The 13,638-nt window shown below is 47.3% G+C and overlaps 1 protein-coding gene across 2 annotated transcripts in view; it reads right to left on the bottom strand.

The window, feature by feature from the left end:
• DGKG (diacylglycerol kinase gamma) overlaps positions 1–13,638 on the bottom strand; it is a 248,355-nt gene that overhangs the window by 125,525 nt on the left and 109,192 nt on the right. For both annotated transcript variants that reach the window (XM_049880842.1, XM_049880850.1), the window contains 5 exons: positions 10,031–10,148; positions 8,149–8,237; positions 4,899–5,015; positions 3,768–3,860; positions 1,844–1,903 (listed from right to left, as the gene is read on the bottom strand). In XM_049880842.1, the coding sequence (XP_049736799.1) occupies positions 1,844–1,903; positions 3,768–3,860; positions 4,899–5,015; positions 8,149–8,237; positions 10,031–10,148 (477 nt within the window). The remainder of the gene's footprint in view (positions 1–1,843; positions 1,904–3,767; positions 3,861–4,898; positions 5,016–8,148; positions 8,238–10,030; positions 10,149–13,638) is intronic.

The following is a 13,638-nucleotide window of genomic DNA, read 5'->3' as shown; positions in this document are numbered from 1 at the left end:
GCCATGTCAATCGTGCCACTCATGCTCAGAAACCTTTAATGGCACCTCATTGTCCGGAGGATAAAATCCAAGTCTCCCAGTCCAGCAGCCAAAGCCTTTCCAGTCTACCTGGCCACGTGTTACCATTATCACTTAATTACTCCTAACCCTCAGCCACTGGCAGCTCCAACCAAGACATAGTCTTCTCACCTCCAGTTAGCCTGTCTTGGGCATTCCCACCCCCTGGCTCTGCTCATCCTGTTTTCTTCTGCTTAGTAGCCAGAAATGCTCAATTCCTTCTTTGCATCTTCTTCAAAACCTTCTCATCTTCCAGGGTCCAGTTCAAGAGCCACTTCCTCTATGAAGTTTTCCTTGACCATGGCAACTAAAACGTTTGCACTTGAAACCTGGAAGAGCTTCTGTTTTTGTTGTGGTTCTCATTCATTTGTTTTACTTTATCTTCTTAGGTAAATGTCTCAAAACATCAACTGGATTTTAAATGTCTGAGGAAAGGGGCTGTGTGTATAAGCCTTCTTCAAGGACTCCCACAGCACCAGATGGAAGAGTGGGTGCTCGATATTTGTGGATTTGGCTTCAGGTCCGCTGACACAGAGACATAGCTCTGCTCCGTGGTCAGTACGAAATGCTTGCTTTCCCAGATCTCAGACTAAAAATGCCACACAGTCCTGTATTTTTGGGAAAAGACAGTAGCATCCTTTATGATTTTCTAAGAATTCTCTCCTTTTTGCCCAGGGTGCACCCAGAAGCATCTTAGACCCTGAGGACTAATTCCTTACCTCTGGGGTTTGTTAGGAAACCCTGGTGGCGTAGTGGTTAAAAGCTATGGCTGCGAACCGAAAGGTCAGCAGTTCGAACCCACCAGGCACTCCTTGGAAACCCTATGGGGCAGTTCTGTTCTGTCCTATGGGGTCACTATGAGTCAGAATCAACTCAATGGCAACGGGTTGTGTTTGTGTTCGGCGGTTTGTTAAGTATTCAAAATATTTAACAACTTGTCCAGCATGGGCACTTCCCAATGAAACCAGATGCCAGGACAACCAGGTAGATGCCAGTTGTAAACTTGTGTACCTGCACTGGTGTGATTCATCTGGCTTTCTGTCATGGTGTCTAGAGTTTTCCCGAATATTAAGGTTTTCCCTGCCATTATCTCTTATGTTTTCAGTTTCACAGCATTTTGATCGGCGTGTTCTCATTTAATCTTACAGCACCTCTATGAGGTGGGCAACATGGGGCTTGTTAAGCCCCTTTCCAAACAAAGAAATAGAGGCTCAGAGGCTGAGGGGGAGGACGTTCTAGTTTTCTATTTCCTTTTCTAGAACGCTTTGTGCTTCACCAGGCTGTCTTTCTTGCAGTCCCTGGAACTTTGTAGAAGGCACAAAGAAAAGATGTTCATTGGTGAACCCTAGTTTAAAAAAAAAAAAAGAGTCGATGGTTTCTAAAATATACATTTAAGGATTAGGAAGGATTTGGAATCTGGTTAGCTTCATTTTGGCAGATCACATTCTGCAGTCAGCTTGGCAGTCTTGGAAAACCACTGTCTATTTTTAGGCCACACATTTGTTATCATTTAAGAGGTTTACAAATTGACGTTTTACGTAACTTGTTTCTAAAGAAGGTGAAACAGCCAGTGAGGCAGGAACGGGGCCAACCAACTTCCCTTCTCATCCCTTGTCTACTGCATGGTGGTCAAAGGTAATTCCAGAGGCTGGAAATAAAGTGTCCTCCGGTGTGGCACAAATGACCAGTTGAGAAAGCAAAGATTCTAGGCTCCAAACCCCGTCCTCCCTAGTACAGCTTGGACCAACTTATAATGAGGGATTCCACTCAAGGCTCGAGGAGGTACCTGCATTACAATTTCGCCTTTGGCTGAGGTGTTGCCATCAGACTTCCCGCCTTGCCTGTCCTGTGAGAAGAGAGGAGACAGAAGCATGTTTTGAAAAATGAATGGCTAATATTCAAGCAAGAGATCAGAAACAAAAATAGAAGGCCAGTAGAGTGTGGCCGAGGCTTTTCAAAATGGTGACTTTGGAATTTAAAAAAAACAATGTTTCCTGTGGGTTCTCTAGGGTTCTCCAGATCTCTGCCTTTACTAGGTCTAACTTTGACTTTGGGACACTGGCAAGGGCCTTGGGGTGGGGGTGCAGAAACACTGAAATCAGCAGAAACCTAAGTTGTTGACTTAGAAGCTGGGCTCTGAGAAAGAAGGTCTTAGATCTGGCTTCTTTGCTCCACGCTAAAATCCCCTAGGAGCCCTGGTGGCGATAGTGGTTAAGAGCTTGGCGGCTAACCAAGACGGTGGCAGTTCGAATCCACCAGCTGCTCACTGGAAACCCTATGAGGCAGTTCTACTCTGTCCTATAGGGTCACTATGAGTCAGAATCAACTCAACAGCAGCGGGTTTTAAAATGTGATATTGGGCATGTTATTTTTTTAGTTTCGTTTGTTTTTTTTCTCTAGTGTTTATTATTTATTTTATTGAGGTTTATCTCACATACAGTAAAACGCTCACATCTTTAGTGTACAGCTAGATGAGTTTTTGCATGTGCACACACCCTTGTAACTACTACCCTTTCAAGCATAACCCCATTTGGACTCTTGACACCATACTGGGATTGCCGGCTTTTTGAATTTTCATATAAATGGAATCGTAGAACATGGCTTCTTTTGCTTAACATTATGTCTTTGAGATTCTCCATATTTTTGTGTCTAGCATAGTTTGCTCTTTTTCTTTGTAACACAGTATCCCATTATTGCTCAATTTATGTAACCATTTCCTGTTAATAGACAATTTTTCCCCCTGGTTTTTGATTATTATGAATAAAGCTGCTATGAAAATTTTTGCATATGTCTTTTGGTGGAATAGATACTCATATCTGTCAGGTAAGTACGCAGGAGGGGAATTGTTGGGTCATGGAGTTTGCGTATTTTCAACTTGGTAAATACTGCTGAATGGTTTTCCAATGTGGTAGTTTCCCTTAGGTTTTTCATGAGGAAGGAGCAGCTGGTCAAGTCAATGGCAAGGCGTGAGGAGTCTGTGGGACTGGCAACATCTCTAAGTTGAAAAGAGGGGAACAGTTAAAGTGTTTGGTGCTTGGTTTGAAAGAGAAGTCTTCTACGCAGGAGCCAGAGAAAGTTTTAGGTGGGAATAAAAGAAAAAAAAAGTTTAATTTCATTATGTTTTCATTTCCAAAATGGGGCCAAGATGCCCCAGGGGAAATCCTCAAAGCAGAGGGAGCTCCATGACTGGACACGGCACAGAGGCCAGCAAGGGTGAGGCCTGTCCACGTGCAGAGGTGGCGGACATCCCTTGGCCTGTGCGCTGCCTGCAAGGTTCTAGAAAGGATGTGCTTTCCTGGTCAGGCCATTCCAGAGACTTCTGGGTGGCTGGCTCTTGGAACCAGTTCAAACGTGAACTAAACCCACTGCCGTTGAGGAAATTCTGACTCATAGAGACCCTACCATACAGAGTAGGACTGCCCCATAGGGTTTCCAAGGAGTGGCTGGTGAATTTGAACTGCTAACCTTTTGGTTAGCAGCCAAGCTCTTAACCACTATGCCACCAGGGCTCCAGAACCAGTTTAGCTGAGGCATTTTTTTCTGGCAGTCCAGCTGGTGCAGCACTGACCTCTTGAATCGGGTCCCACAGTCCAAAAACCCCAAGAGTTGTCTGGGGAAGCCCCCTGAGGGAAGTGGCTGTCTGAACACTGTCCACCCCTGAAACGCACACTGGGAGAAGCCAGGAGCCAGGTGGAAGCAGGGGCACTTACCCGGGTGACAGGGCATATGGCAGTAGGCAGCAAAATATGGTCTCTGAGTTCCCCGCCATCACACAATGCGGACAACTCACATTTGCGGTGAAACTGGAGGAAAAAGTGAAGATAAGAGTGAGCCAAAGCGGCCAAGGAAATGTCAAGTACGAGGGTTTAGAGGTTTACTGGGGAGGCAAGCTGTTTAGTGCTCCCCCGAATCCTGACGCACTGCTGGGTTTGACAGTATGGCCGAGTGTATTTGTGTATGTGCGTGTGTGTGGCTCGGGGTGCCAAGTGGGCCGTGGGCAGAGAAAGGAGACCACGGTGCTGTGCATGGCTGCCGCAAGGAAACAGCCACGAGCAGGCCTGTGGCCCTTCAGCACGGCACCCCTGCGTGGATTTCAGAGCCCCTTTGAAGACTGCCCGCCTCAGTCTCTGAGGCTCTGGGAGGAAGAAGGGACCGATGCGCAGGCTCATGGGGAGCTGGAAGCAAACCTCAGGACTCAGTCTCTACACTTTGGGATTTCCGCAGTCTGGTTTGGAGAAACCTCCTTTGGAGGCTGATACCTGCTTGAAGGGACAGGCCAGGCCAGGCCACGGCACTGAGTCTGCTTTGGCCGGCAGTTTGGGCTGCTCAGTGGCTCTTAGTGGTGCTCCAGCTTTCCAGAGGAGATTTGGGCTCTAGCATTGGCTGTGCATGGTGGCAGCACGTACGGGCCTCTGGCCAAGCCAGTGGGGCTGCTCTAAAGAATGAGCCTTTGGGGCAGGTACCCTTCCTCTGCCGCCTTGTAGAGCAGAGTCTGATTCCTCTCCCTGTCACTCCTCCCAGCCCCAGAAGATACCAGGCGAAGGAAGCTTATGGTCCAGCCTGCTGTTTCCAGCTGCCCCACCACAGAGGCAGTGGACTGGCCACTTCTTAAGCCCTTGCTGCCCTGGTTCTCGTCGGTGCCCTTTTCTCTGGGCAGCTTGGTGGTCTGTTGGAAGGCACTGTTATTTATACTCAGGGCACTGAACTGGCTCTGGGCCCTCCCCAGCCTTGCTCCCCTGGCTCTGTTCACGCCCTCTGGCGAAGTGTGCACTGCTCCCTTGATGTGGCTTTGAGCAAAGACCACGTGAAAAGAACCAGGGCTGCCCTGGGCGCCAACCCACCGTCATCCGGCACCACACGCAGTGCCGCGCGGTGACACTCTGGTAGCACTTGATACTTTTGTGGCACCGGTCACACTTGACGGAGGAGTTCCCTTCCACCCACGCGTGCTGCATCACCTGCGGGAGGGAGGGAAGGATACCAGGGAAGTCCACGGACCGCGCCCCAGGGTCCTGGGCTGAGGAGGGTCCGGGAGAGTACAGGGAAGGGCGGGCCAGAGGGTGGTTGTTGCCGGTTTAGTGGATGCGTTTATTGGACTGCTGGGTCCCTTTGCTGAAATGCACTGACATGGTCCCTCCCTGCCTAACTGCCACAATGCTGATCAAGGTAGACAAGAAACCACTTTGCATGGCTTTGAGTGGCTCCTTCACCCCAGCAGGCAAACCTCTGAGCTGCGTCTTGTCTGGCAGCCCGGCTGTCTGCCTTGCGGAGCCCCTTGAAGAGTGATGTGCTCGCGTGCGCCCTCTTCTGGAAGGCCGCGCAGTGCAGGGAAACACCATAGGGCTTGGACTGGAGACCAAACTGGTTCAGTCACTGCTCTTCCACTTGGCGGTGGGGACCTTTCACCAGCTCCGGAGCCTCTCTGAACCTCAGGCTCCTCCTCTGAAAAAACTGGCATAATAGGCTCCATCTCTGGGAGGACCTCTCTGCAATAGTGCCAGCCCTTTGGAGGTATCTACTGACGGTTAACTCCCTTCCCCTCCCATCTTCTGTAGGCTAAGGGCTCTCAGCCTGGGCTGTGCAGTAGAACCACCTGGGGAACTTATGGAAGTCCTAAAGCCCAGCCCACACTCCAGGCCAATAAATTAGAGTCCCTGGAGGTAGGACCCACCATCGTTGTTTTAAAGTGCCCTGAGTGACAATAATGTGCAGCCAAGGTTGAGAAGCAAAGTCCAAAAGCTATTAGTGAGGGCTGGCTGGTGGCTTTCCATCTGGTCTGTGGCCAGGGAAGCCTAGGAACTTGGGAAGCACATGAGAAGGTGTGTGTATGTGTGAGATGTGACTGAAATTGACAGCAGCTGATCCACGATACTGATGTCTGGGGGTACAAGCTCTCAGCTTAGCTCCCTCCTCCAGGAATTCTACAGCACTTCTCCAAAATTTCTACCAAGGAATTCCTAACAGAAGAAGAATGTGGATAGGGACTCTGGGAGAATCTAGGAGCAAAGCCTGAAGTGCCCAATTACGAGCACAATATTAAAATCACATGAAATATTTGCATGATAATATCCATGCTTGCATTCAATACAAAGAAATGTGTTACGTTACATAGCAATTGAGTTACTTAATGTCCTCCCCTCCCCCCCAAATGTTTTTGGTAAAATCATTGTTGCCCTAGATGTGCCATGTTTAGTTTGTAGCTTCTAACCTTCTACCACACACCCCTCAGCATGCAAAGAACCCAATCAATTTGGCATCTACATGGTCGCATTGATTTTGGTCCAAGATTATTACGCAGAGACAGAGAGAAAAAAGAGGCTTCAGAGAGGTTAAGTGGCTGGCCCAAGGTTCCTTGGCTGTTAAGTGGCGAAGCAAGGACTCATTGCCAGGCCTTCTGATTCCAGGCCTAGGGTTATTTCCTGACACCACATTGCCTTCTCTATCCTCTTCTGGGATTGGAAGAAATGGTGAAGGACTTGGGTTGCCCGGCAGGCTCAGAATGTTGTAAGTGTGCCCTGCTGGCCCCTCTGCTGTCCTCCTCCATTCTGTATGAGGCAGGTGGCCAGAGTGCAGGTTAGGGCTCGAGCCCAGACTGTGTGTCTGTGTCCTGGTGAGAGGCATGAACATGGAGGGATGTGTATGGGCGTGGTGCGGAAGGAGTGGACAAAAGGCCATGCAGTGTCTCAATGGGGCATGCATGTGGGTCTTTGGAGGCGCCCTTCTCTCTTAGGAGTCCTTTTTGGGAGGACTGGGTACCACTCCCATTCGCTAACGACCTCCTAACTAAGACTCCTCAGTGGAATCTTCCCTCTGCAGAAGCTAGCTGAGTGCCTTCCCTGCTTATTTTATGGAGAGTCCATTTCCAGAAATGCTGAATGGCACCACCTAATGGCCAGGTTAGGAATCCAGAGTGGTACAAATGGTGGAGCACTTGGTTGCTAAACAATAGGTTGGTGGTTCGAATCCATCTAGAGGCACCTCAGAAGAAAGGCCTGGTGATCTACTTCCAAAAGATCAGCCGTTGAAAGCCTTATGGAGCACAGTTCTACTCTGACACACATGGGGTCACCAGGAGTTGGGGTTGGCTCAACAGCAACTGTTTATTTTTTAGTTCTTGGCCAAGTTAGAAATTTAAGTGCCATCACAACCTCTCCTCCTCTCTTATCGCCTGCATCCTGATCACCAGGTCCTGGTGGTGGTACCTCCAAATGATCGCTCAAACTCTTCTTTCATCTCCTATACCTCAGCCTGTGTGATAGCTAAAACACTCAACACCTGCAATGGCACAGACACAGCCATGACCGTGCTACGGATCAGAGCACAGTGGGTGAATGGAGGCCCGCCTTAGTCAGCCAGAGCCTCAGAGCTGCACTGCCTGGTGCCTGAACTGTTGGAAGAGGTTTTCCCTCTAATCTCCCTTCTGCACCACAGTCAGAGTGATTAACCTAACTCACAAACCCCAATCATACTATTTATGTGCTTAAAGCTCATCAGTGGCCCTCTTAGCTGCACAGCAAACACCTCAGCTGGCTTTGCAAGACCCTCCCCAGGCTGGATCTCACCACTCTCTGAGCACGGCTCCTGCCACTTCCCTTTTAGCATCCTCTGTTCCAGCCACACCAGACTATGTGGATCCCAGAAGAAGCCACGTCTCCATGGTTTCTTCTACCACGAGTGCCTCATCCTCTGTGGCACCTGGTGAAGTCCTCCTGACTTTGGTTCAAACACAACTCAAATGCCACTTCCTTTGTGGAATCATCCCTGACTTCCTCCTTTAAGCCTCAGCTATATATTCCACAGAGCCCTGATGAAGGTCCGCATGTCATTATTTTAGACTTTGTGGACTTGTCTGTTTCTCCCACGAGACTACACAGCTCTTGAGCAGGCTAGGGACCATCTCTCATAACCTGTGTGCCATAGCACAGATGCTGAATGGATTGACGGATGAATGGGATGGTTTCAGGGTGGTCCTTGAGGCCGAGAAGGGACTGGATAAGCTCTCACAGCCCCTTTCTGCCCAGGAGTCTGCGGTGATGGACATGTTGCCCGGGACCCAGCATGCAACAGAAAAAGGCAATGGATGTCACTAACCTCCCCGCTCCTTTTAGTTTTTGAGAACGTTTTGACACACCCAGGGATGTTTTTGGATACACAGCGTTCGTGGACAGTATATTTACAGTCTGAAAAGGAAAAAATAAAATAAGGAGAGCGCTTGCGAGTGGCTATCTAGGAAAGGTTCAGCCACCCCCCAGCCCAGCGATGGCCTCTGCCTTCCTCGGGTGGCCAGATAGGGGCAGGGGACCCATGGAGCTGGCCTTGCCTATGGAAATTCAATATGATCTCCAGCTGTTGATTGGGAGGAGAGTCCAGGGATGTCTCCCAGACATCTTTCTGCCCCCTCCCCCTGCCCCCACCACATGGCCTTCCATTGTGGACAGTGAATGCAAGCAGGAAAAACAGCCCCAGAATGGTGCTTGTCACTTAAGGAGAGCCTGAGGGGTCATCCTCCTTGTCATGCCAGTGGCATAGCATTCCACTACAGGGATGTTGGTGAGTGGATGGAAGGAGCAGGGATTTCTGGAGTTAGGCCTGGGCCTGAATTCTGGCTCTGCCATTTGTGACTACCCACAGGATGTTGGGTAAAGTGCTTCACCTTTCATAGCACCAGGGTTCCCATCTGTAAAGTGGGAATAGAAGTGCCCCTCTTGCAGGGAATTTACAGGATGTAACGAGGTAATTTGTGCAAAGCACCATGTGTCTGCGTCAGAGTAGTTATTCCACAAAATAACAACAATAATAATAATGACTACTATTACTTACTACTGGAGCCCTGGTAGCGCAGTGGTTAAGCACTTGGCTGCTAACCAAAAGGATGGCAGTTCAAATCCACCAGGTGCTGCTTGGAAATCCTATGGGGCAGTTCTGCTCTGTCCTCTAGGGTTGCTATGAGTCAGAATCAACTCAACAGTAATAGGTTTTTTACTTACTACTATGCAAAAACAGCGAAGTCCACAGGCCTAGCGCCTGATAGGAATGAGATTGGGTCCAAAAAGAATTGGGTGAGAGCTGGATCTGAATGGATGCAGGAAAGACTGGAGGACCCTTTTTTTGGCCTGCTGATGCTTGCTCTTGGTGGCCACTGGGCAAAACTTTGCTAAGAAGACTTTTGTGGCTGAGGTCACTTGCTGCCTAGCTCACACGGGTGTGATGGATGAGACACTCTGGTGACCTGGACCACACCCACGGAGCCTCCCTGCAGCAGCGGCTCCCCCGTCTCTCATGGGTTCAGGCTGAGTGTTTGCATCTGTACGGGGAGGTGGCTTTTAGGACTCTATCACCCACAGCCTGGCCCCTACAAAGCCTTCTCACTGCAGCCCCTCTCCCGTCCCCTCCTGTTCCCCGTATCCACCTTCTTTCCTACATCATCCCTCCTTTCTTCCTTCCCCTCCATCTCTTCTGTCCTCTTCTCCAGTCTCCCTTTCTCTTTTATTCCCCTCTCTCACTTGTGTTGTCTCCCTTCTCCTCTGACTTCCTGAAACGGATTTTAAAACAAAACAAATGCATTGTTTTAATTTCCTTTCTATTTAGACTATAGCTTTATGTTGCTTATTAATTAAAAAAAAATGTGCCTCTAAGAAAAAAAAAAATACGTGCCTCTAACCATGCCCCAAATAAACATTCACTAGTAAAACCTGGATGAAATTAGCGGGAGATGTACTTTAATTACGTGTCACCCTCAATAGCTTTTTTTCCCCTAGGGCGGCACTGTCCCATGGTAGAACTCCAACAATAAGGCAACACTTGTCCCTTGACTTGGGGAGAATAGAAACAGGACGTGGATGTCTTGCCCTATTCCCTGGTGTTGGAACAATGTGGGTGGCTCCCCAAGCTAATTTATTTTCTGGAATGGCTCAACCATGGGCAGATCAAGATAGCTTCAGGAGGGAGAGGGGTCTGAAGGAAGTTTACTCACAAATGCAGCACAGGCCTTGCTTCCGCACGCCCATCAGCATGACGTGGCAGAAGTTGCAGTAGGTAGGTTTCTTGAAATGCTTCATGGTCCAGGCATGTCTCCCATCCCCCTTGGAGCCCTGCAGCAGCAATAACAGGGTGGAACCCTGAGCGGGCAGCCCTAAGCTAGAGGAAATCTGGGGTCATCTCTTGCGTATTCTTGCAGTTTTCTAAGTAAGACTCTCTTCTCATATGTGGAAGACACGATATTCATCTTACTGTTTTAAGGACTCCCTTAAAAGAAATGCAAATGCAAATTAGCAAATAATAAAAACTAAGAATATCTGAGTGGGAGTGGGGACTGGGGGTGATAAAATAAGCCCTCTCCCACACAGCTGGTAAGGAACCTTGGGGGTGCAGCGGTTAAGCGCTTGGCTGCTGACCAAACCATCAATGGTTTGAACCAACCAGCTGCTCCATGGGAGAGAGATGTGGCAGTCTATTTCCATAAAGATTACAGCCTGGGAAATCCTGTAGCGCAGTTCTACTCTGTCCGCTAGGGTATCTATGAGTTGGAATTGACTCCACAGCAACAGATTACAAAGCTGGTGGAAATATAAATCAGAACAAGCTTTCTGGCAAATAATTTGGAGATCTGTCTGTCCGTCAGTCTGTCCATCCATCATCATTTCTCAATCTAATCTAATCTAATTCAGTCCAATCCAATCTAATGATCCTTTAAATGTTTATACTCTTTGACTTACAGATTTTGCTTCTTGGATTCTATCCTAAAGTCATAATTTTTAAAAGGCACATTAGCATTTTTGTGCTCTGTCAGAGCTTCAACCTGGAATTACCTAAACTAACAAAAGACTGGAAATATCCAAAAGATCTCAACATTACCAAAAGTTTAATGGTGGTACATCCATATGATTTAATATTGAGCATCAAACAAAATGATATTTATAAAAATATCTAATGGTGTGGGAATGTGCTCATGACATGATGCTGCACGAAAAAAGCAGAATATAAATTTGATGGCATATTATGATCTCAGTTTTATATAGTAAGATCTTTGACGGGAAGAAATTTCACTAAACTGTTAACAGAGGTGAGCTATATATTTGGCAGCCCTAAGGATGCATTTTATTCCCTAATCTGCTTTCTTCTATATTTTCCACGATGCACAGGTATTAGTTCTATAACCAAGAGAAAATAGTTTAGTAAAAATGATGTCCTTTTTTCTGTTATCAGCCTTCCATGCTGTTAGCATCATCTCATGAGCACACTCCCAGGCCATTCCCTGCTCACAGGCAGAACAGTAAAGCGATTAAGACACGGAGAGGGTTAAACCGTCCTCTCCTGACTTGGCTTAGAACTGAATACGCCTTACCCACTAGATAAATCAAACCTCTTACAATCACACACCTTTCCTGGAACCTCAGATCTCTCACCTTCCAGCTCCCGGAGCTCAGCTTGGTGGGGCTGTGGCTTCAGGAATACCCCTCCCCACGTATGCTGTCCCTGAGCCTTCCTCATGCGTTCCATCGTGAGAGTAACACTCTCGGCTGGTATTGTTGTCGTTGATGTTAGGTGCCATTGAATCGGTTCTGACTCTTATCCACCCTATGTATGTACCACAGAACGAAACACTGCCCAGTCCTGCGCCACGCACACAATCGTTGTTAAACTTGAGCCCATTGTTGCAGCCACTGTGTCAATCCATCTCATTGAGGGTCTTCCTCTTTCTAAGCATAATATCCTTCTCCAGGGACTGATCTCTCGTGACAACATGTCCAAAGTATGTAAGATGCAGTCTCACCATCCTTGCTTCTAAGGAGCATTCTGGTTGTACTTCTTCCAAGGCAGATTTGTTCGTTCTTTTGGCAGTCCACGGTATATTCAATTCCCATTCTTCGCAATGTTATCCACAATTTGTTATGATCCACACAGTCAAATGCCTTTGGGTAGTCAGTAAAACACAGGTAAACATCCTTTTGGTATTCCATGCTTTTACCCAGGGTCCATCTGACATCAGCAATGATATCCCTGGTTCCATGTCCTCTTCTGAATCCGGCCTGAATTTCTGGCAGTTCCCTGCCACTTTTGAATGATATTCAACAAAATTTTGCTTGCTTGTGATATTAATGATATTATTTGATATTTTCCATGTTCGATTGGATCACTTTTCTTGGTCTGGTATTAGGGGCAGTAAAAACTACCGTAGTAAGCTGGTGAGGACTGGCAGTTAGGTGCATAGAGTCTAACGTGCTGGACTTCAAATCCAGTTCTTACTTCTGGACACCTCTGCGCTTGGGCTGGTCACTGTACCAGGTCTATTCCTATGTCCAGGCTCTTCTGCTGAAGGTCTCTGGAGGAGTCCATGTTTTCTTTTCAAATGCTGGTCTCCTCTGTGCCTGGTTAAGCTCTTTTCTTCTCACTACCCCAAAAGCTTGCTTCTTCCAAGACTTGAGTTTTATGAAATTAAAGCCTTTTTATCTGTTGTTGTTGTTGTTGTTAGGTGCCATCAAGTTGGTTCCGACTCATAGCAACCCCATGTACAACAGAACAAAACACTGCCTGGTCCTGTGCCATCCTCACAATCATTATTATGTTTGAGCCCACTGTGGCAGCCACTGTGTCAATCCCTCTCATCAAGAGTCCTCCTCTTTTTCGATGTCTACTTTACTAAGCGTGATCTCCTTCTCCAGGGACTGGTCCCTCCTGATAACACGTCCAAAGTATGTGAGATGTAATCTCAACACCCTTGCTTCTAAGGAGCATTCTGGCTGTACTTCTTCCAAGACAGATTTGTTTGTTCTTCTGGCAGTCTATAGCATATTCAATATTCTTTGCCAACACTATAATTCAAATGTATCAATTGTTCTTCAGTCTTCCTTATTCATTGTCTAGTTTTTGCATGCATGCATATGAGGTGATTGAAAATACTCTCCATTTCGGTAACTAGCCTCACTAACTGATTAAGTGATTCATCAAAAGATCAGTTCATTCATTCAGCCAACAAACATCTACCTCAAGTGATTTTTAAAAAATTTTTTATTGTGCTTTAGGTGGAAGTTTACAGTGCAAATTAATTTCTCATTCAAAAATTTATATGCAAATTGTTTGTGACACTGGTTGCAATTCCCACAATGTATCAGCACTTTTCCCCTTTCCACCCCAGGTTCCTCAGGTCCATTCATCCAGTTTTCCTGTCCCTTCCTGCCTTCTCGTTTCACTTTTGGGCAGGTGTTGCTCATTTGGTCTCTTGTACTTGATTGAACTAAGAAGTGTGTTCCTCTTGTACTTTATTTCACGTTTTGTAGGTCTGTCTAATCTTTGGTTGAAAGGTGGACTTTGGGAGTGGCTTCAGTTCTGAGTTAGTAGGATGTCTGGAAGCCATAATCTCAGGGATTCCTCCAATGTCTGTCAGACCAGTAAGTCTGGCCTTTGTGCGTGTGTGTGTGTGAATTTGAATTTTGTGCTACATTTTTCTCCTGCTCTGTTGGGGACCCTCCACTGTGATCCCTGCCAGAGTGGTCAGTGATGGTAGCTGGGTACCATCCAGTTCTTCTGGGCTCAGGCTAGTGATCCATTAGTCCTTTGAACTAATATTTTCCTTGTGTCTTT

The sequence above is a fragment of the Elephas maximus genome, chromosome 1 (assembly GCF_024166365.1).
Source record: "Elephas maximus indicus isolate mEleMax1 chromosome 1, mEleMax1 primary haplotype, whole genome shotgun sequence".
Classification (NCBI taxonomy): Eukaryota; Metazoa; Chordata; class Mammalia; order Proboscidea; family Elephantidae; genus Elephas; species Elephas maximus.
This window is presented reverse-complemented; position numbering and strand designations above follow the sequence as displayed.